General features: G+C 55.5%; 1 protein-coding gene across 1 annotated transcript; it reads left to right on the forward strand.

The window, feature by feature from the left end:
- Positions 1-12682: 12682 nt before the first annotated feature.
- SLC2A6 (solute carrier family 2 member 6) lies at positions 12683-20032 on the forward strand. Its single transcript, XM_037797387.1, has 10 exons — positions 12683-12856; positions 13319-13481; positions 14424-14630; positions 15341-15440; positions 16052-16263; positions 16601-16753; positions 17377-17485; positions 17765-17950; positions 18061-18206; positions 19114-20032. Exons 1-10 carry the CDS (start codon positions 12765-12767, stop codon positions 19267-19269), a joined length of 1524 nt encoding a protein of 507 aa, XP_037653315.1. The 5' UTR covers positions 12683-12764; the 3' UTR covers positions 19270-20032.
- The last annotated feature ends 5 nt before the right edge of the window (positions 20033-20037 follow it).

Raw genomic sequence — 20037 nt, forward strand, 5'->3', positions numbered from 1 at the left:
GGATTCCGTCCTTCTTACAGAGGAGGAAAGGGAGGCTTGGTGGGCAAAGGGGTCCCGGGCAGCCCCAAGGTGGGCAGAGGCAGTCATGGCAGCAAAGAGCCGAGTAGGCAGCGAGTGGCAGCCAGCCGCTGGTCCCCAGGCCCCATCTCTGCCCAGGAACAGGGCTCGGCCCGGCGGTGACTTGTCAACAGCCATTGGTTCAGAGCCCAGAGCCCGGGACCGGCCAGGGACAGAGACAACCCAGGTGGTCTCTGCCCAGCCCCTCCCCAGCACCCTGCCCCCGGGGCTCGGCCCCCCCACCCCTCCTGCCACCCCAGCAGCTCTGCAGGGCATTTACCTTCCAGCCACGGGGTTCCCAGGTCCCGGGAAGGAACCACCCTGGGGCTGCCAGGCGCCCCGGGGCAGGCACCCTCCCTGGGCCTCTAAAGAACCCACCCTCCCTGGGCCTCCCCCGGGGAGGGGCTGGAGCTGGGGTGAAGGGGGGTGAGGGGCCCGACTAGCAGCTGAATCCCCGCTCCTGTGGGTGTGTCCAGGGCAGACAGGGGAAACGGCACGCCAGACACCCAGCAGCACCCCTACGCTGACGCTTCCCTCCTGGGGACACAGGAGGTGGCTGGGGGCTCTGAATTCAAGAAGATAAACAGAAAGCTTCCTGAGCTGGGCGTGGTGGGGGGGACAGCGTGAGGGCCCCCACATACACACTTTCAGAGCCCAGAGGCAGCGGGCAGGAGAGCAGGTGGAAAACCCAGCAGCAGGAGGGCCAAAGAGGCCTGGGGGACACGGGATGAGGCCTGCAGGACACAGGTGCCCCTCGCCTTGTTCATTTTAAAAGCAAAAATTTGGAAACAGCCTAAATGTCCAATGACGGAAGAGTCTGGTCACTCAGTGAGATGCTCAAGGGCAGTTAGACACGGCCCACATCTGAGAGTTTTCAGACCAGCTTCCTTCTTGCAGCCCAACTGAAACAACCCAACTGCCCACCAAAGGGCGAGTGGATATACACACTGCAGTGCATCCACTCTACACAATCTTACTGATAAAAGAAAACTTTCCATGCGGTTCAGGGCCTCGCAGCTCAGTTGAGCAATTCACCAATAGGGCAGTGACCCGTTCAGGAAGGAGAGGAGCCCCCTGCGGGGTGGGACGGCAGCTCACAGGGGGCTAGACGCAAGTGGGGAAATGCTCTGATTGGCTGGTGTTAAGTTTCCACTTTACCTAGGGGGGTGCGGTGGTTGGAAGCTGTGTGTACCCCAGAAAAGCAGGTTCTTAGTTAACTCGTCCCTGTGGGTGTGGACCCATCATTGGTGGGATCTTTAGATGAAGCCGCTTCAGTTAAGATGAAGCCCACCTCAATCAGGATGGGTCTTAATCCTCTTACTGGAGTCCTTTATAAGAGGATGAACTCAGACAGAGAGAAGAGGAAACCACAGGAGCAAGAAACTGGATGCAATGAAACCCAGAAGAGATGGGAGAGCCCAGCAGACGCCTCCATGTGCCTTGCCATGTGGCAGAGGAGCCCAGGGTTGCTGGCAGTTCATCTTCAGGAAGAAAGCATCACCTTTGTGATGCTTGATTTGGACACTTTCTCAACCTCAAAACTGTAAGCTAATAAATTCCCATTGTTCAAGCTAAACCATTTCATGGTGTTTGCTTGGAGCAGCCTAGGAAACTAAAACAGGGGGTCATACAAAGTGGGGAGCAGACTGATGAGTAAGCTTTGCTTGTCCATTCAGATAATCCATCTCTCTACTGGATGGACACCAGTTTTATCACCAGTTGTTGCTGACCAGTGACCCTTTAGGGTGCATTCCATTTTTTCCGAAAACCTCCATGGGTCAATTGTGTTTGTCCTCTGGAAAAGTCCTTCTTGGACAGGGGTCTTCTCCAGGCAATGCCCAACATAGGTGGCCATTTTATTTGACTTAACAAATGTTCCCTTCTGGTCGTTTGCCCAATGCTTGTGAGAAACAAGCTCTATTCCTAAAAAGGAATAACGCTCACCCGAATGTGGAGAAGAAAAGAATTTATTCACGATCTTGCAAGAATGGGTGCTCAACCAAAATGTGGGGGTTGGTGCCCAGAACAATAGACCCAGCAGTATTTATTCCTTATGCCTAACCACAAGTCCCTCCCCTGTTTCTCCATTGGCTGATCCTCCAGAGGTTACATTCTATTCGACAAGCCTAACTAGCCCAGCAAATTTGAAACATGCAGCCCGCCCAAATGGAAACATTTGAAAAAAAAGTCTCCTGTGCAAACTTGGAACATTTGGAACAAGCCTCCACCCCTCTTTCCTTTGTTCTTGAGCTGCAGAGCCAGTCTGAGATAGTTTGGTAACAACTTTTGAAACTGTTTAAGGAACCTCTACCCTCCCCCCGCCGCCAGTCTCCATCTTGCAAGGACAGTGGGCGGATAAACAGGAGAACTGGCCACCGATTACAGCTTGGCTTCTTGACCCTCTGCCATTCCCCTGAGCTGCCCCTACCCTGTGTGAAAGCTAAACTCAATCTAATTCTCACATGCTCTCATTGGAATCTTGGCCAAAACCCCCTGGTCCCCACCACTGATTTCCTTTTTTGTTGGGCAGTTGAATAGGCTTGGTCTGTAATTTGTTCCATTCTTTAAAAACGAACACCCCCCGAGTGGCTAATAAGGAGCACCTGGTGATAAAACTAGTTTCCACCTAAAAATGTGAAACTTCTGGCCAACAGGATTGGCCCACGAACCTCCGGACTAAAAGCCAGTGAGATCAGAGGGCTTGAGCACAAAGAGTGGAATTAAATTCCTGGAGGTGCTACCCCATGACCCTTGGAGATGGTGGGGAGGACAGAGAGCTCAAAGGGTTCAGCGGGCACCTTCACCCGTCTTTCTCCTTGTCTCCACAGCCATCAGCAGTTGCATTTGGATCCCCTCCTCATCGCCAACACTGATAAAAGAAAAACTTTTCCCACAGTTTGGGATCCCACAGGTTTACTGACTCAGTAAAGCAGAAGGGAGCAGCTCATTTAGGGTGAAGGCAGAATCAGTATCCAATTGGCCGATATTGAGTCTCCATTTTACGTGGGGGGGGGCTTACAAAGTGGGGAGCAAATGCACACTGACTGGCACAGTGCGTTTACCATTGTGAGAATGAGATTAAGTTTAGCTTTCACACGGGACAGGTGTGCCTAGCAGGGTGGGGTAGTTAAGGAATTGGTAGAAGGTTAAAAAGACAAACTGTAATCCACAGTCAGTCCCCCTGCTTATCCGCCCACTGTCCACAGTCAGTCCCCCTGCTTATCTGCCCACTATCTACTATCCTTGCAAGGTGGAGACTTAGGGTAGAGGTTCCCAAAATAGCCTCATAACTTGTTACCAAACTAGCCCCCACTGGCTCTAAAGAGGCCTGGGCATAACCATTATAGTCAGGGGTGGGGATTTGTTCCAACAGCTAATGTTGCAAATTTGCACAGGAAACGTATTTCAAATGTTTTCAATTTGGGCGGGCTGCATGCTTCAAATTTGCACCGGCTAGTTAGGCTTGTGGAATGGAATGTAACCTCTGGAGTATCAGCCAATGGAGAAACAGGGGAGGGACTTGCGGTTAGGCGTAGGGAATAAATACTGCTGGGTCTATTGTTCTGTGTGCCAACCCCCAGATTTTGGTTGGGTGCCTGTTCTTGCAAAATCGTGAATAAATTCTTTTCTTCTCCACAATCGGGTGAGTGTTTATTCCTTTTAGGAACAGTGCCTGTTTCTCACACTCTCTCTACTGGGCGGAAGCTAGTTCTCTCACCAGGTGCTCCTTATTAGCGACCCTGTAGGGTGTGGTGGGTTTTCTTGGACAATCCCTGCAGGTCGGGTGTTTGTCCTCCAACAGAGCCCTTCTTGGTAACAGGTCTTCTCCCGGTAATTCCCAGTGCAGGTGGGCCCTTTTCTTTACTTAACACGACTCAGCAACAAAAAGTAACAAACTACTGAAAAACTCAACCAACAACATTGACAAATTCATAAGCATGCTGAGGAAAGCCAGACCAAAAAAGAGCACTTAATACATGGTTCTCTTCATATGAAACTCTAGAAAGATCAATCTAATCTACAGTCAGAGAAGGCAGGACAGCGGTTTCCTGGGGGTGGGGGGAGGGGCAGAAGGGGACAGGCCGACAGGAGCCTTCTGTGAGTGGAAACGTTCTCCAGCGTGACTGGGGTGGCTCACTGGGAGACACAGTCGTCAAAACTCATCAACTTGTACACTCTAACTGGGTGCATTTTACTGTATGCAAATTATACCTTAATAGAGTTGATTTTGAAAGAAAAAGTTACGTCGAGGAAGAAAAAGGGCAGAAATAAAAGTATATGATTCCATTTGCATGAGGTTCAAGAGCGAGCATATCTAAAGCCCCCTCCAGGGGGGTGGGGCAGGACTAGGAAGGGCTCCTAGCAATTTTCTGTGGTAACCAAAATTCTCCCATTTCCTGGTCTGGGCGGTGATTATGGGGGTGCACAGAAACATTTATTTATCGAACTGTACATTTAAAATTTGTTATATTTCAATTTTTTAAAATACATGTATGAAGACTGTAACTATACCTGTAAATCACTGTGAGAATGAGATTAAGTTTAGCTTTCACACAGGACAGGTGTGCCTAGCAGGGTAGGGTAGTTAAGGAATTGGTAGAAGGTTAAAAAGACAAACTGTAATCCACAGTCAGTCCCCCTGCTTATCTGCCCACTATCTACTATCCTTGCAGGGTGGAGCATCGGAATAGAGGTTCTCAAAATAGCCTCATAACTTGTTACCAAACTAGCCCCCACTAGCTCTAAAGAGGCCTGGGCATAACCATTATAGTCAGGGGTGGAGATTTGTTCCAACAGTTCCTAATGTTGCAAATTTGCGTGGGAAGCGTATTTCAAATGTTTCCAATTTGCGCGGGCTGCATGTTTCAAATTTGCGGGGGCTAGTTAGGCTTGTCGAATAGAATGCAACCTCTGGAGTATCCAGCCAATGGAGAAACAGGGGAGGGACTTGCGGTTAGGCGTAGGGAATAAATACTGCTGGGTCTATTGTTCTGGGCGCCAACTCCCACATTTTGGTTGGGTGCCCGTTCTTGCAAGACCGTGAATAAATTCTTCTCTTCTCCACAATCGGGTGAGCGTTTATTCCTTTTTAGGAAGAGTGCTTGTTTCTCACAACTTCTTGGGGGCTCGTCTGGGACCCAAAGCATCGAGGAGGACCCCCGGGGCAGAAGAAGGGAAGGCGCGCCCCGCCGTTTGAGCGGTCTCGGACTCCGTCGTTGGGGGCCCACCTCTGACTGCTGGTGAGACCCGTGATCAGACGCTTAGGTCTGCCGCTTGTGGACAAGAAAAGGGGAAGGAAAAACGTGCCTCGCAGCCACCAGGTAACTCTGTGCACAGACCAAGGTAAGAAAAAAGTACTATTAAGTATTACCTTGGTGGTGGGGACATTCTGATGAGTCTGCGGCTGATCCTGAGGGAAAGACGCCCAGACAAGACTCAGAATGGGGAACAGAGGCAGTCGGCCGGCCGGGGAGAAAGGGAAGGGGGTACCTGTAGGGTCCCCCGGGAACATTCCTCTGGATAGTCCATTGGGGAGGATGTTGAAACACTGGGCCGAAAGTGATCAGACCAAGGGAAAGGACAAAAAGAAGTATTATTGTTATGTTTGGACAAGAGAAAGCATTTTGCCGCCTGATGTATTCTGGCCAAAATACGGGGCAGATGAGGAATGGGTTTGTGCCAACATTGTGTGTTATGTTAATATAAAGAAACCTTTTTCCAAGGAGGAATCTGACTATGCCATGTGCTGGCTGCAGGGAAAAGAGACAAGTTTTTATCCCATGGAAGTTAAGAACCCAGATTCAGACACTGAATCTTTAAAAACTAAAACCTGGGATCCTTTGTTAAGCTTTCCCCGCCTTATGTTTCCCCTCCCCCACTGGGGCCGGACCCACTGAACCTTAAAGATTCAGGGAACCAAGCCCCGCCCCTGGGGAATGGGAGGGGCCGTCGGAGAGCCAATCGGTGCCGACTGCTGCACCAGCTACAACCCACACACAGTTGAGAAAAAAATTGGAACAATGTGAAAAAGATACACAGGAGCTTCAGTTCCCAGAGGCTCCTGAGGAGAGGAGGGTGAGGGTGTATAAACCCGCTGAGTCTCTGTACCCTCTCAGGGAAGTGCCTCTTAGACCAGGAGAAATTGGTCATGTAAATGTCCCATTGATGAGTACAGAAGTAAGGAGGTTCAAGAGGGAAATGAAATCATTAATGGAGGACTCAGTGGGGCTAGCCGAACAATCAGATCAATTCTTAGGCCGCAGTTTATACACCTGGTCTGAACTTATGTCCACACTAAACATCCTCTTTACGGGAGAGGAAAGGGAATGGTGAGGAGGGCGGCTATGAGAGGATGGGGGAGGCAGCACCCGCCCGGACAGGGGGTGAGGGCAGCAGAGCAGAAGTTCCCCAATGTGGACCCCAATTGGGATAATAATGATCAGGGGATAGAGCACACATGGAAGATCTTAGAGAACTAGTTATACTGGGGATAAAATTGGCTGTACCCAAATCCCAGAACCTAAGTAAGGCCTTTGAGGTAAATCAGGAAAAAGATGAGACCCCCTCAGCCCACCCGTAAAGGCTGAGGGACCAGGTGAGAAAATACTCAGGAATGAATCCCAATAATCCTGTGGCCCAGGGAAGGCTAAACGTCAGCTATGTAAAGGGATCTTGGCCTGATATTCAGAAAAAGATCCAGAAGATGGATGGATGGATGGAGAAGCCATTGGAGGAGTTATTGAGAGAGTCTCAGAAAGTGTTTGTGAGAAGAGAGGAGGAAAAGCAGAAGCAGAAAGCTAGGGTCATGATGAGCACGGCTGACCTCACGGTCAAGGAGAGATTAGGGACGAGGCAGGGAGGAGAGAGACAGAGGCGAGACAGAAGTAGTCGGGGCCAGTTAGGAAGAAAGAGGGGGGATTGGGCTGGGGGGAATTCAGGCCATGGCTGGCTTACCTCTTCCCCAGAAAAAAAAAAGGAACTAAGGAAATTTCTGGGTTTGGTGGGGTGTCATACATGTTCAGATTTAAGGATTCTGTGGCATGGGGTTTGCGTGATTCTCTATCTGTACCCTTAAGTGATATGGGGCTGGACAGGTATTGGTGAATACATTTGCATATTTTAGTGTATAAATTCTGGGAGTTAAAGATTCGTGTATCTAATGGAAGTTTGGGTCACAAACACAGGGATGTGGGATAATTATATTTGTATGTAATAAAAGCATGTGATACAATTATGTAGGAGTCTTTAAAGCTGTGGGAGTTTGTCAGTGTATGGTTTGAGACTTGGCAGAGATTTCCTGTGTACTCATCTATGGTAGACTGGAGATATTTCTTTGTGTCTTTGTAGCCTATACTAGTTTGTGTGTACTCTAAAGCTGGGCAATTGTGTGCAGGTTCACAATAGTGTGGAGAATGAAACAACTCTTTACTTGAAACTGTAAAAGAAACTGGCTGTACATGCTTGCAAATGGGCATAGTGTGTGGTTCTGTATGGTTATGGGTGTGTATATACCAATTTTACTGTGTGCAGCATTTTCCCTTAGGTAGAAGTGGTTTGAGTAGTGTAGTTGTATGTGTCTGTCTGTTCCAAATACATAAGGGGCTGTGTGTTCTTGCGATTCATAGTATGGTTTTGCTGATATATTTTGGGCAAAAGCAAAAGGTTCATAATCAGAGTGCAAGTGAATAGTATGCACATGTTTCTGTAAAAGGGGTTGAGGTTCACTGAAGCTGCATCAAATGAGCTTGGAACAATGAGTGGTGCATGTCTCTTCCCAGCTCTGTGTTTGGGGATGCCAGGTTGCTAGCTTGAAATTGGGTCTGGTGGGAATAGAGGCACCACTTATATTGTCAAATGCCACACAGCAAGGCTTGTCCCCCTCCCTCTGAAAAGTGGGTTATTACTCATCTGGCAACAAACCTTGTGTGTGTATTCAAGGTGTACATATATGTGAATCAACTATATTCAGGCATCAATGAACTGAGTGTATTGACTGGATTTTCAGTGAGTGTTTTAAAATGGTAAGCCTTTTTGTTCATTAATCCTGGGTTATTCTGAATTATTGTTGTCCTTTACTCTAATTGCTCCATTCTTTTTACCAGTAAATAGCCTTAAATGTTGGTAAATTCTTGCTGGGCTTCATGCAAATGAGTTCAGGGGTGTCTGTACCTGAGGGAGGTGTCAGCAGTTTTACACTAGGGGAGTCATTGGGGAGTACAGGCCATGTGTAATCTGGCTCTTAAGCATTTTGCAGGTGTGGGCCTTTATACTGTAGCTAAACAAATTGTAAACAATGCATAATTTGCCAAAGGGTTAATAAGAAAGTCCTAAGGAAAAAAATACATGGGGAAAGGAACCAGGCCTCAGGCCGTTTCAGAGTATTCACGTTGATTACACAGAGATACCCCCAGTGGGGCGGCTAAAACTAGAGCTCTCCCTTCCTTAGACTCAAAGGATGTCTTCCTTAAGAATTATGTACTGGCTTTGTCTCCTACTCTGTCATCCCTCAGGCATCCTGGTTTGCTGGCCCAGACTCCGCCCCTTGAGTGTGCTGTCCATCAACACCAACCTAGCAGCTGGGTCCTCATCAAGTCATGGAAGGAGTCCAGACTTCAACCAGCCTGGGAGGAACCTTATCAAGTTTTGTTAACAACTGATACAGCAGTCCGGATGGCAGAGAAAGGCTGGACTCACTACACTCGAATAAAGGGACCAGTGTCTGAACCGGACAGTAAGTACCCAGCAACTCCGCCCAAATCTTGGACAATAATTCCAACCTCAGATCCCTTAAGGATCACTCTAAAAAGATAATGGCTGGGAGGGAATATCAGAAAAGGTGGGGGGCGGGTCAAACCCTTTGTCTCCATACCACTTGGTCAGGTGCTTTCCAAAACTGAAGGATGGGTGGTCTAAAGTTCAGATTCGGAATGGGAATAATTATGCTAGTCATAACGTTCCCAGTTCAAAATGCAGCGAGTCCTGTCGAATTAGTAATAAGTATAACTAAAGGCTTAGAGTTTCAAACAGTGCAATTTGATGCATGTCAGGTAGTGGACTGTGGGAACTTCAAGTACCAGCGGTGGCTGAGTGGAAAGGATGAATATCTACGCCCAGAGCCAGTAAGACATGTTTTCAGCTGAGTCTCCCCTTGCCCCTCGTGGGCTGATGTCTGGTGGACTACCCAGTACAAGGGATGGACTGTAGATAATAGTTAGATCTGCCAAACCCACAGGAAATTGAAGGATAAAATAACTTTCTACAAAGGTAACACCCCACCGGATTGTAGCAATCTTCAATGCAACCCAGTGGTAATAACTATTAAAGAAGCTAATAAACGACTCACTACCAGTGGGGGAGCGGATGGGATACATGGCAGAGGGGTAGAGGTTACTGGTAGAGATCCTCGGGGGAGATTCCGTCCACAAGTTCTTTCCTCTCCATTAAACTTGTCATTAACCACGCCCTCTCCAGTTAGCCCTTCAGTAGCACTGGAGGGAGTTCAATCGGAGGCCAGTTCCCCAGTTCAGAATGATCTCAAGGTAATTAGAATAATTAAAGCAGAAAACGTAAAGCAAACCATAGAAATAGAAACAGGGTACAGAGATGCAAACGCCTGGGTGGAATGGGTTAAACATACAGTCCAGAGCCTGGACAAAAGTAACTGCTCAGCGTGTGCAACAGGCTGACCACTGCTCGGATCGTGCCCTTTCCATTTGGTGTGGAAAAGTGTGAGCAGGAGTGCAAGTGTGTGGTGCTCCTTCCCCAGAACACTACTCCTGGGGAAACTGCAGTACGTTGTCCTCCCTTTTTCCTCCAATCAGGGGAGGAAACACCAAGGCCAGGCTGGCTCCTCACCCTGGTCCAGGAAACCACTCTGCCTGTCTCTCTGGACGGGTAGAGGGGCTCCAGGATCTCGGGACCACGGCCTCGTGTACCCCAGTGTGGGATGTGACTGAGGACGGTACTGGCGGTTTCTCCCGTCTAACCACACCCCGAGCAGACCTTTGGTGGTGCTGCAGAAGGGGCGTCCTCCAACCAGTGTTACCCGAAAAGTGGAAGGGACCTGTGCTCTGGTCCAACTGGCCATCCCAGTCACCCTGGCGTTTGAGAAAGGGGAGGACGTGGAACCCCAAGAGAAAAGGGAGAAAAGGAGTTTACCTGGTTCTTTCGACAACCGGATATATTTAGACAGTATAGGAGTTCCACGGGGGATCCCAGATGAGTTTAAGGCTAGGAATCAAATAGCTGCAGGATTTGAGTCATTTTTGTTCTGGTGGGTCACGATTAATAAGAATGTTGACTGGATTAATTATACATATTATAACCAACAGAGGTTTATCAATTACACCAAAGACGCGGTTAAGGGCATCGCAGAGCAGCTAGATGCTACTAGCCGAATGGCATAAGAAGACAGAATAGCCTTAGACACGATGCTGGCTGAGAAAGGAGGCATTTGTGTAACAATTGGCAGCAGTTGTTGTACATTTATCCCAAATATTACAGCACCTGATAGGACCATCACCAAAGCTTTGCAAGGGCTAACTGCTTTATCCGAAGAATTAGCGGGAAATGCAGGTATTAATAATCCTCTCACTGGATGGTTAGAAAGTTGGTTTGGAAAGTGGAAAGGGTGGCGTTGTCCGTCTCGACCTCGCTTATCATTGTAGCTGGAGCACACACAGCAGTCGGCTGCTGCATCATCCCATGTGCCCGGGGGTTGACTCAAAGGCTTATTGAGACGGCCCTAACCAAACAAATGCTGGTTCAATACATGCGAAACAATTTATACCCCCTCAGAGAGGAGAATTTGTACGATGAGGAATGTGAGAAAGCTCTTCAGAACTTTGAAAGACTGGAATGTGAAAGCTAAAAAGAGTTTAAAAGAAAGGGGGGATTTGTGAGAATGAGATTAAGTTTAGCTTTCACACAGGACAGGTGTGCCTAGCAGGGTGGGGCAGTTAAGGAATTGGTAGAAGGTTAAAAAGACAAACTGTAACCCACAGTCAGTCCCCCTGCTTATCCGCCCACTATCCACAGTCAGTCCCCCTGCTTATCTGCCCACTATCTACTATCCTTGCAGGGTGGAGCATCTGAATAGAGGTTCTCAAAACAGCCTCATAACTTGTTACCAAACTAGCCCAGACTGGCTCTAAAGAGGCCTGGGCATAACCATTATAGTCAGGGGTGGGGATTTGTTCCAAGATTCCTAATGTTGCAAATTTGTGCCGGAAAGGTATTTCAAATGTTTTCAGTTTGCGCAGGCTAGTTAGGCTTGTGGAATAGAATGTAGCCTCTGGAGTATCAGCCACTGGAGAAACAGGGGAGGGACTTGCAGTTAGGTGTAGGGAATAAATACTGCTGGGTCTATTGTTCTGCGCACCAACCCCCACATTTTGGTTGGGCATCCGTTCTTGCAAGACCGTGAATAAATTCTTTTCTTCTCCACAATCGGGTGAGCATTTATTCCTTTTTAGGAATAGTGCTTGTTTCTCACATCACCATTTATTCGTTGAGTACCTGAAGTTTATGTTCCTGATGGCAAGAAACTGCTCACAATAGGATGGAAAATGTTTCCACACCCCAAGGCAAATATGCAAACAAGATCCACGGTGAGTAAAAACTGGAAGGAAGGTGACACTAAAAACTGTTGAGAGATGGATGGTGGTTTCTCTCTATTACTCTGTGACTCTGCTACAGTTACATTACCATTGTAATGAAAAAGGAATTATAAGAACTTTGGGGAAAGCTTCACTATTCTGGCAGCTAAAATCTGGAAATAACTCAAATAGTCAACATCAGAGGATTGGTGTTAAAAGTATCTGTGACTCCTCCATCCAGCAGGGTCCGATGGGATCCCTCCGTCTTCCTGAAGAAGACCAAGGGGAGAGCTGGAGCTGTTAATCGTGTTATTTTGAGAGGGTGGGCTTCCAGGGAGATTTATTTCTGCTTTTCTTATTTTTTTTTTTTTCACTTTATTTTTGTCACCAGAGAGATTTACAAGCCCAAGTTATTTCTACAGTCCGGAAAAGAACAGAACAGACCCCCCCTGGAGCCGCCCAGCCCTCCTCCCCGTGCCGTCACCCCCACACCTCCCCGTGTCCTGGACACTCGTCGCCCCGATTCCACCTCGGCACCCCTGCAGCGGGGGGAGCAGGTGCCGCGGTGCCCTCGGGCGCGGCGGGGAGGGGTGTCGGGCGGCGCGCACAGGCTCCGCCTGCGGTGAGACCCCTTGCTCTCCCCGGACTCGCTGCGCGACCTTGGCAGGTCATCCGAGCGCCACCGTCCGCGTCTACAGAAAGGGGCACAACGTGGCCACCTCGCGCAGCTTCTGCGCGGAGGGAAGCGGTTCCCGCCTGGGCACCGTGGGCGCCCGCAGTGCCGGGCCCAGCCCCGACCCCGGGCGCGGGGGTTTCCCATCCGCGGGGGGCGCCAGGCGGCCCCGGCCGCGCCCGGGAAAGTCCGGCGCCCGCGCCCCGCCCCGCCCCGCATCCGAGCATCCGCGCGGCGTGCGGCCGCCCCATTGGCCGGCGCCGCCTCTGCAGGGCCGGCCTGCAGCCAATCGCGGCCGCGGGGCGGAGCCTCGCCGGCAGGTCCCGGCGCCCGGTGCGCGCTGCGGGCGGGATGTCGGGCTCGGAGCCGCTGCGGGCGCGAGCGCGTCTCCGCCGGGCCGGGACCGTCTCGGCGCGCCCTGAGGCGCGAGGCCGGCCATGCAGGAGCCCCTGCTGGGAGCCGAGGGCCGGGACTACGACACCTTCCCCGAGAGGCCGCCCCCGTCGCCGTGGGAGAGGGCGCGGGTCGGGTGAGCGTCGCGGAGCGTGGGGCGGGGGCGGGGAGTGGCCTGGTCCCCAGCAGACGCCTGGCCCCTGCCCTGGGCATCCTCGGGCTTTCGGTTCCCTCCTGCCCCAGGCCCTGTGGTCATCTAAGAAGCTGGGTCCCCCAACCGGCACAGAGAGACTGGGGCCCAGAGAGGGTGAGGGGCTTGGCTGAGGTCACACAGCAGGCCTTCGGTGGCAGAGCTGGGACGGCCACCCAAGCCTCCTCTTGCCCAGTCCCAGTGACCAGGCACAGCCCGAGCCTGTCCTCGCGCCCTGGAGATCTCCCAGGGGAGCCGGGTGCACAGGCCTGGGGAGGCGGTGATCGGACTGGCCTCTGCCCAGGCCTCCCGGCTCTGCCCGCTGAGCTGGGCCACAGGGCTCAGAGCAGACAGCGTTGCGGGAGGAGGGGCTCAAAGCCCAGGGCCTTCTGTCCCCCTCCCCATCAGGGCCCTGCAGAACAAGAGGGTGTTCCTGGCCACCTTTGCCGCCGTGCTGGGCAACTTCAGCTTCGGCTACGCACTAGTCTATACCTCCCCGGTCATCCCGGCCCTGGAGCACTGCCTGGAGCCGGAGCTGCGCCTGACCAAGGCCCAGGCCTCCTGGTTTGGGGTAAGGGCCAGGCTCTGGGCAGGGGTGGGGTGGGGAGAGCAGGGACCCACTGAGCCCTGTCCCCGAGCTAGGGACCCCCAAATGCTCAGCCTTGGGACCCTCTCCAGGGCCTGTCCCTCCCCACCCCCAACTCCAGGCAGCTTGGGGGTGGGGGTGAAGCCAGATGATGGCCCTGAACCAAAAAGAGGAAGTGAAAGCCGGTGAAGAAGGCTTGGGAAGGAGTGAGTGGGGAGGGGTCCTTCACGATGTCCCCAGGCCCCATGCCCACAGCAGGGCAGACACCTGGAGGCAGAGGGCCTCAGTGGCCACGGGAAGAGGCCCTGACTGGGGCAGGGCAGGTTCCAGCGACCGTTCATACGTGCCCAGGACAGAGTGTGGGAAAACAGGGAAGAAGGACCCCAACCTGAGAGCCCGGGATTCTAGAGCGTCAATCCGAGAAGCCTCAAGTGTTAAAACTAGGGCAGGGTGACCGAAAGAAGATTCCCCAGTGTTTCCTGAGCACTTGGCTCGTGCCGGCACAAGCTGGGCGCTTGGGCAGCCCTGGGGGCTGGGTACTCTTGTTGTCCCCATAAAACACCGAGGAAGGGGAGACTTGGTCAGTTGAAGCATCGTGCCCTAGTGAGTAGAAGGGTCTGGACTGGGACCAAGTCACCACACTCTAATATCAGACGTTTAAACTTCCTATTAGACATCGTGGCCATGTGGCCCCACCTCCTCCCTGAAGCAGGACCCCCTCTGTGGCATCCCTAATGATTGGTGTCCATATACTGCTGGTATACCCCCAGAGACAGGAGGCTCACTACCATAGCTGCCCTGAGTTCTGGGCTGGCTGCCCTACAGCCCGGCCTCCTGGGCTTAGAAAGAAGCCGTCTCTAGGCTCCGATAGGTGGTGGGGGCGCTCAGTGCCCACATCTGTCTGCTCCGCATGCCCTTTCTCTGCAGTCTGTGTTCACCTTGGGAGCGGCAGCTGGGGGCCTCAGCGCCATGGTCCTCAACGACCTCCTGGGCAGGAAGCTCAGCATCATGTTCTCGGCCATACCCTTGGCAGCCGGCTATGCGCTCATGGCAGGCGCCCGCGGCCTCTGGATGCTGCTGCTGGGGAGGACGCTGACGGGCTTTGCCGGAGGGCTCACCGCTGCCTGTATACCGGTAAGGCCGGGCCCGTCACCCCCAGGCCCCGCGCTGCCTCGGTGTGGGTGCTGAGTCAGTGTTTAACCAAGACCGCTGGCCACCGTGCCCGCTGACCACGACAATGTTTGCCCTCCTCTGCAGCTGCCCACGGAGGCTCAGCCAGCCCCTACCAGCCTACCTCTACCAGGGCAGCTAATTTTGGGAACACTGGTCCCCATGTCTCCAGCGGCCCCCACTCCGGACTCCCCAAACTTCCTAACCCATTTCTTGACCACAGAGAGATGCATTGCTCAATTGGAGAAAATCCACGTTGAGCAACCGGGGAACGGGAAGTCGCTGCCGGTGCCTTCCCTAGGAGTTTCGTATCCAGAGCTCCATGTGTAGTGGTCAGCTGGCCCACGTGGGCCCAGCAGGATGGGACGAGCGTCCCTGGGAGGGACGGAGATGCTGCTGCTCAGCCAGAGGCTGGGTGCCCTCAGGGCTGTTTAATTCTCAGCTTCATGCTCCCTGTCTTGGAACGGAGGACTTCTGCCCACTTACAATAAAGGAAACTGAGGCTGGGGGAGATCAGGCCATGACTCATGATCAGGACAAGGATCCCAGCTTGAGTTCTGCCCTATCTCCCACTGCCCCAGGTTCACCACGGCTGGCCTCCCCAACCCAGGCCAGGCCCGGGGACCCGCATCCCCCTCACCAAAGGCCTAGCGGGGGGCGCGTGTGTTTTGCAGGTCTACGTGTCTGAGATTTCTCCCCCGGGAGTGCGTGGAGCCCTGGGGGCCACTCCCCAGCTCATGGCGGTGTTTGGATCCCTGTCCCTCTATGCTCTTGGTAAGTATTTCTCAGACAAGTACGGGGGGTGGTGATGGGTGCCTCCGAGCAGAAGCAGGTGAGAAGGGAACGGACACGCCACCCCCAAGAACCCTGGACGGCCAGAGACCTGCTCCCAGGCTCAGCTCGGCCACCAGCACACTGTGCACCTCCAGGCAATTTCCTGCCCCTCTCTGTTCACTCGCCCCCACCCCATGTGGGCAGTGGGGGCTTCTCCTGGACCCGCAGTCCTCAAGTGATCTTTAAACAGCAGAATGCTCCATCACATGCAGCCTGATTTAGGAAGTCTTTAGAGAAGACAGGTTAAAGTGTAGCTGTTCTGCTTGACACTGGTGGGAGGGGAGGTGGAGGCCCAGGGTGATGCCTGCACAGCCAGCCCCTCCCTCACCCTGCCATGGCCCTTGAGACCCTCTGCAGAGCTGCCACTATGTGCTGGACCCTGGGCTAGAGACTAGAGTCTGTGCCAAGACCACGGAGGTCCAGAGTAATCCAGGAAGGCTTCCTGTAGGCAGCAACCCTGAAGGGTAGATGAGATTGTTCAGAGGCTCCAGTGGGAAGGGGCTCTGCCACTGGCCTGGACCGCCGGCCCCTCACGCCCTCCTCACCCCCAGGCCTCCTGCTGCCGTGGCGCTGGCTGGCGGTGGCCGGCGAGGGGCCTGTGCTCGCCATGGTCGTGCTGCTCAGCCTGGTGCCCAACTCGCCACGTTTCCTGCTCTCGCGGGGCCGGGAGGAAGAGGCGTGGCAGGCGCTGGCCTGGCTGCGCGGAGCAGACGCTGACGTCCGCTGGGAGTTTGAGCAGATCCGGGACAATGTCCAGACTCAGGTGCGGGAGGGGTGGGGCGCCCAAGCAGGCAGCCAGCCTTTCTGAGCCCTGGTTGTTCTTTCTGGCAAATGGGGATAGCGGCAGTCCCGGCCCCAGGTGAGGTGATGCATCTGAAGCACAGGGTGACGCTGGGTCCCTGGGAGAGCCTGGCAAGGGGGTGTCTGCCTAGCCGACCCACTCACCCGAGACTCAGGGTGGGGGTTGTGGGGGTGCCCTGGGCCCATCCCCGGAGACTGGGCTGCCTCCACGTGCTGGCTCCTTCCCGGGAGGAGCAGGGCAGCAGCCTGCTGGGGGTCTCCCCGGCACCGCTTCCTCAGCGGCGGCCCCGTGTCTCCAGAGCAGCCGCGTGTCTTGGGCGGATCTTCGGGACCCCCACATGCACCGCCCCGTCGCCATCGCCTTGCTGATGCGCTTCCTGCAGCAGCTGACGGGCATCACGCCCATCCTGGTGTACCTGCAGCCCATCTTCGACAGCACCGACGTCCTGCTGGTGAGCGCGGCCCCCACCTGCCCCCGCCTGCCCCTACTGCACCCACACGGAGCCCTGTGGGGAGGCCCGGGCTCGGGGCCAGGGGCACCTGCTTGTGCATGGGTTCCCCCAAATGCTCACAGGGCACCTGCCTCGTGCAGGTGTCGGGGAGCCCCAGCAGCGAGCAGACAGGCGAGCCCTGGGTCCGAGCCACACAGGGACCACCAGGGGCCTCAGTGCAGATGTTTGCACTGCAATGCCCAGGGTGATGGGGGAAACCAGGCTCGGAGAAATGCAGACCCCTCGGGGGTCCGGGAACCCAGGCTTTGGGCCCCTCTGGACCTGCCCCTGGCTGGGGAAGCTTCTTCCCTTCTGAACCCCAGCTTCCTCGTCTGCAGAGCGGAGATAACAGCCTGGCTTCACGGGCCAACTTAGATGCCATTTGAAGATTAGAGCGAGTCATTTTTAAGCCTCGATTCTGTGTGGGCCCCGGGCCCAGGGGTGGACGCAGCAGACGTCTCCCCACTGGGGTCTCGGGCTAGGGCGGGGGGGTGGTCCGTGCTCAGAGAGAGCCAGGGCTAGGGGTGCTGGGACCAGGTGGGCAGGGCTGGCATCCCTCAGCTCGGGGGCCTCCCTCCCCACAGCCCCCCAAGGATGACGCGGCCATCGTGGGGGCCGTGAGGCTCCTCTCCGTGCTCATCGCCGCCCTCACTATGGACCTCGCCGGCCGCAAGGTGCTGCTCTTCGTCTCAGGTAAGTGCCCACCCCACCCCTCCCTGGCCCCTTTTGCTGGGTGGGCTTGGGACTGGGGGCACAAAGCAGGGCTGGGCGAATGAACGGCCAGTGCTGTGGATCCCCATCCCGGGCCAGGCAAGCCTGCTGCCCTCGCAGGAAGCCCCAGGCCACGGACAGGCCACGTCGGCCCCCACTGGAGTGCTGGGCATGGGCGCAGTGGGGGTGCTCCAGAGGGGCCTTCCTGGAGGAGCTGCCTCCGTGGGCCTGGTCCCCTGAGGCCCGTCTGTCTGTCCACAGCATCTGTCATGTTTGCCGCCAACCTGACACTGGGCCTGTACGTCCACTTCGGTCCGAGGCCTCCGACCCCCAACAGCACCTTGGGCCTGGAGAGTGGGGCCGTGGGGGGGACAGAGCTGCCCCCGGCCACGCCCAGCAGCTACCTCACGCTGGTGCCCCTGCTGGCCGCCATGTCCTTCATCATGGGTAGGTGCGGCGGGGAGCAGCCGGGAGTGGGCAGGGTCGGGCCTAGCCCCTGTGTGGTGGCCTGGGCGCCTGCGAGCCTAGTCTCAGCGCCCTCTCCCCACCCCGGGCAGGCTACGCCATGGGCTGGGGGCCCGTCACCTGGCTCCTCATGTCCGAGATCCTGCCCCTGCGTGCGCGCGGTGCGGCCTCGGGGCTCTGCGTGCTCGGCAGCTGGCTCGCGGCCTTCGCCCTCACCAAATCCTTCCTGCCAGTGGTGGTGAGTGCTGGGCCCAGGACTGGGGGGCCCCTGGGCCCTCTCCCGCCTGTCAGGGACCGGCCCTTCCTCACGTTGCCGTCCCCGCGCCAGAGCCCAGGGTGGCCCGGCGGAGCACAGGCCCTTTCCTCACAAGATACTGAAGCAGTCTCGGAACTCGCCATGTGCTGCCAGGCCATCCTGGGCCTCGTGTCATGCCTAGCATGCCGTGGGGGGTGGGCATGCCTTCCCCATCCTGCACCAACCCAGCCTGACCCCATCTCTGGTTCAAACCCCCCGTGAGACCCTGGAACCAACCAGAGCCCCAGTTCCCTTGCAAGAGAGGTGCCCGGGATGGCTTGGGCCTGGGGCCTTTGCTGATCCCAAAGGCTGGTGTGTCCGAGGGGGCGGGGGGAGCGTGCACAGCCCTCAGAGCAGAGCACGGCCAAGGAGCAGCTGTGAGGGGTGGGGGCTTGAGGGGTGCCCTGGAAGAGGGTGAGTGCACCCCCAGACAGGAGTTGCGGCCAGGCCTGCGGGCCGGAGCAGAGCCACTGGAACCCGACGGATGGGTCCTGGGCGAGGGGCTGGGCTGGGCTGAGGCAGGAGGGCCCAGGCCAGGGGGGGTTCCTGCTGAATGGGGCTCTCGGGCAGGAGACCCCAGGGCCCAACAGGCCAAGCAGGGCCAGCACGGAAGGCAGGCTGCAGGGCAGACTGTCTGCAGATCTTAAGGGCCTTGCATGCCATGCTCAGGCCTTTGGATTCTGTCTTGGAGTGGGCGGAGGGAGAGGTCTGGGAGGGCTCTGGGCAGGAGAGGCTGGGAGCATTGCCATGAGGCTGGCCAGTGTTGGCAGGGCCCCCAAAGCATGTCTTGGGAAGGAGGATTCCTGGGGTTCTCCCCATGTGACCCCAGCACCCCGTTTTGTACCCCCAGAATGCTTTCGGCCTCCAGGTGCCTTTCTTCTTCTTTGCCGCCGTCTGCCTGGTGAACCTGCTGTTCACTGGCTGCTGCGTGCCTGAGACCAAGGGCCGGTCCCTGGAGCAGATCGAGTCCTTCTTCCGCACACGGCGGCGGTCCTTCCTGCGCTAGGCGGGGCCCGCCCGGGAGGGGCCACACCCCGTGCCCCGGGACCAGGAGGACGCAGCGCCCCGGCTGCCCCCGGCACAGCACCCTGCCCCAGGCCCGGCTCACACGGCCTGCAGCATGACACGCATCGACTGACACCCATGGGAGAGCAGGGCCAGGAGGCGGCCCAGGCCGGGCAGCCTGCTCGGGCACGGGGTGCTCCCAGCTCCCCACCCAGGGCCGTGGTGAGGGCAGAGGGAGGAGGGCTGCGGTGGTTCCAACCAGCAGGCAACGCCAAGCATGGCGGCATGGGGAGGAAGGTGGGGGTCTGCACCCATGAGGGTCTCGTGCACCACGGGAACATTCCAGATTCCCAAAGGCCAGGGCACGGGCCCCGGGTGCAGCCACTTCCTCCTGGACCAGCCTGACTGCCGGAAACAGGGGCTGTCAAGTCCCCCGTTGGCAAATTGTCCATCCTATTTATAACAATAAACTGGCCCTGAAGAGGACAGGTCAGGGTCTGTTTTGGCCAGGATCATGGGCCTGCCACCCCAGGCGGGTTTCCTTGACGAGGTGGCCTGTCGGGGGGAGCCCGGGCCAGGGACGCTGACCTGCCCTTGAGTGAGGCTCTGGTACCTACTCACTGTGTGACCTCGGGGAAGCCACCTCCTGCCGCGTCTGAGACAGCCCCATGGACCCTCAGTGAAACAACCGTGTTTCCAGACCAGTGGCCCGGCCAGGTGGCAGGGGTGGGCCCCGGAGAGAGAAGCCGCAGGCAGAGGGAGCGGGCGA

The sequence above is a fragment of the Choloepus didactylus genome, chromosome 10 (assembly GCF_015220235.1).
Source record: "Choloepus didactylus isolate mChoDid1 chromosome 10, mChoDid1.pri, whole genome shotgun sequence".
In the NCBI taxonomy this organism is placed as follows: Eukaryota; Metazoa; Chordata; class Mammalia; order Pilosa; family Megalonychidae; genus Choloepus; species Choloepus didactylus.